The following is a 2,972-nucleotide window of genomic DNA, read 5'->3' as shown; positions in this document are numbered from 1 at the left end:
GATGACGATGGATCTTCCATTGCAAATATGTTATATCTAATTAAGCAGGAATCACACTAAAGATTAATTTATCATTCCAATATGAATTATTGAGTCAGAGACTAATCAGTGATCATTGATGTATGATAGGCATATAAAAAATAGTTGATCAGTAACGCATGCATGCCGCCCATTTTACATAATTACAACATGGATTATAACCTTTACACTGTTGAGATATTGCTGTCCCCCCAATTTAAAATTAATTTCCTACACAACTCCAAAGATCAGAATCTCCTATAAATACCAAAGCTCAGACACGTCCTTGAAGCACACCAAGCCTAAAAGAATTATATCATCATTTAGCTAGCTAGGCCTAGTTAACCAGAGAATAAGATAATGGCACTTCAAGATTCAGAAGTTCCTGCTTCCATTCTGAATGCTACAGGCGGCAACCGTCCCACAGCTAGTTATCATCCCACCCTCTGGGGGGAAAAATTCCTTGACTGTTCTTCTGCTGACGACTCTGTGGTAAATTAATAATTTTCATATTCTAGTACTTTCCTGACGTGTATTTTCATAGCAAAAGTATCTAACTTCCACTTTTCTCAATGAACTTGTCAATTTTTTCTCTTGCGTATGTAGGCAATGGATCCCACAATTGATCAAGACGAATTTGAAGGACTTAAGCAAAAAATAAAGAACATGTTAAACTCACCAACCGATAAGTCTTTCCAAAAATTGAGCTTGATTGATGCCGTCCAACGCTTAGGAGTGGCTTACCATTTTGAGAGGGAGATAGAAGATGAACTAGAGAAACTATCTCATGATGAGTATGATGGCAACGATGTACACACCGTTGCTCTTCGATTTCGGTTACTCAGACAACAAGGATATCGCATATCCTGCGGTAATAAAATCTTTGTCATATCAAAAATCTAACTAATTATTCTTTCCTTTTCAATTGTTATCCATGTCAATTTTGTTTGAATTCTAAATTACATTTAAGAAAATAGAATTTAATCTTAAAAGGCAAGATCCAACATTTTAAAAAAGTTCTGAAAATTCAAAAAGACTAATTGGCCAATTGGCTAAACAAATCTAGAGACTAGCTAAATAAGAATTTACCATTTTATGCATATCGCTACCTGAACTATATTTGCTTAAATAATTTAAGACCATTATGTGAGATTGGTATCAGTCGAATTACTCTTTGACTTGGAAAGCAGATATTTTTAGCGGTTTCAAAGATGATCAAGGAAAGTTCAAGGTATCCTTAATTAATGATGTGACCGGCATGCTAAGTTTGTATGAGGCTGCACATCTTCGCATTCACGGGGAAGATATCCTGGATGATGCCCTAGCTCTCACTACTTCTCACCTGGAATCAATGGTTACTCAAGTAAGCCCTCAGCTTTCTGATGAAATACTTCATGCGTTGAATAGGCCAATCCGCAGAGGCTTACCAAGGCTGGAGGCAATCTATTACATCAACCTCTACTCACAAGATGATTCAAAGGATAAAGCAATATTACTAAAGTTTGCAAAACTAGATTTTTGTATGCTTCAAGGAATTCACCGCAAGGAGTTAAGTATCATCACAGAGTAAGTTCAAATTTTTTAGACGATAACTTCAGATTTAACTGAAAAAATATTGATGACTAGACTGACACTACTTGAATTTTTAGGTGGTGGAAAAATTTAGATGTTGAAATAAATCTGCCATATGCTAGAAACAGAGTTGTAGAATGCTATTTTTGGGCAATGGGAGTGTATTTTGAGCCTCGATACTCCTTTGCAAGAAAGATATTGTCCAAAGTAATTGCAATGGCATCCATTTTAGATGATACCTACGACGCCTATGGCATACTTGAAGAACTTGAGCTCTTTACAAATGCTATCAAAAGGTCAAGTTCACGAAATCTACTAAACATATTCAGCTCAATTAATTGTATGTATCTTTAGTTAAAATTAAATTTTCTATTTATATTCTCTAAGATGGGAGGTTTTGTACTTGATTTTCAGGTGGGATATTAGCAACATAGATGTACTTCCGAAGTACATGAAACTGATTTATCAAGGACTCTTGGATGTTTTTGGTGAAGCTGAGGAGGAAATCTCAAAGGAAGGACAGACATATTGCATGTCATATGTCATACAAGCGGTAAACCACCTATATATATATATGTATATAACTGCTTTTGGGGCTGGTGCCAAAAATGGCTTTCTAGCTTGCACTTATTACTATTAAAGTTATAATATTTGTTTACCAGGTGAACAAAGTAGTCCAAGCCTACTTTGAGGAAGCCAAGTGGTGCAGTGAAGGTTATTTTCCAAAAGTGGAGGAGTATATGCAAGTTTCACTTGTGACAACTTGCTATCATATGCTGGCAACGGCTTCTTTTCTTGGCATGGGAAAGATTGCTGATAAGCAGGCCTTTGAATGGATCTCCAATTACCTTAAAATTGTGAAAGCCTCCCAAGTTATTTGCAGACTTATGGATGATATAGTGTCTCATGAGGTACAGTATATATTAATATTGATGCATGGTTATAAATTCATCGTCTTATTATTATTATTGTTAACTTCTGTGTTTGTAGTTTGAACAAAAAAGAAAGCATGTTGCCTCGGGTATTGAATGTTACATGAAGCAGCATGGCGTCTCTGATGAAGAGGTAATTAAAGTATTCCGCAAAGAAATATCAAATGGATGGAAAGATATAAATGAAGGATTCCTGAAACCAACAGAAGTGGCAATGCCTCTCCTTGAGCGCATTCTCAATCTTGCACGGGTGATGGATGTTATTTACAAGGATGATGATGGCTACACCAACTCTTATGTGATCAAAGACTACATCACCACATTGCTTGAGAAGCCTGTTCCCTTTTGAGTAGTTTCTGCGATGCAGATTACATCCTATATAAACTACTAGTGTTGTCTTTTGGAATAAGCTCTGGCATTTGTTCCTCGATCAAAGTACTTTGTGCTACG

General features: G+C 36.1%; 1 protein-coding gene across 1 annotated transcript; it reads left to right on the top strand.

The window, feature by feature from the left end:
• Positions 1–378: 378 nt before the first annotated feature.
• LOC112095677 (alpha-copaene synthase-like) lies at positions 379–2,871 on the top strand. The gene is made up of 7 exons (XM_024177782.1): positions 379–510; positions 625–889; positions 1,209–1,584; positions 1,668–1,886; positions 2,005–2,143; positions 2,253–2,501; positions 2,581–2,871. The coding sequence occupies exons 1-7, from the start codon at positions 379–381 to the stop codon at positions 2,869–2,871; spliced, it is 1,671 nt and encodes a 556-aa protein (XP_024033550.1).
• The last annotated feature ends 101 nt before the right edge of the window (positions 2,872–2,972 follow it).

Source organism: Citrus clementina, unplaced genomic scaffold, assembly GCF_000493195.1.
Source record: "Citrus clementina cultivar Clemenules unplaced genomic scaffold, Citrus_clementina_v1.0 scaffold_81, whole genome shotgun sequence".
NCBI lineage: Eukaryota > Viridiplantae > Streptophyta > Magnoliopsida > Sapindales > Rutaceae > Citrus > Citrus x clementina.
The sequence above is the reverse complement of the archived record's forward strand: the minus strand, read 5'-3'. Positions and strand labels throughout refer to the sequence as shown.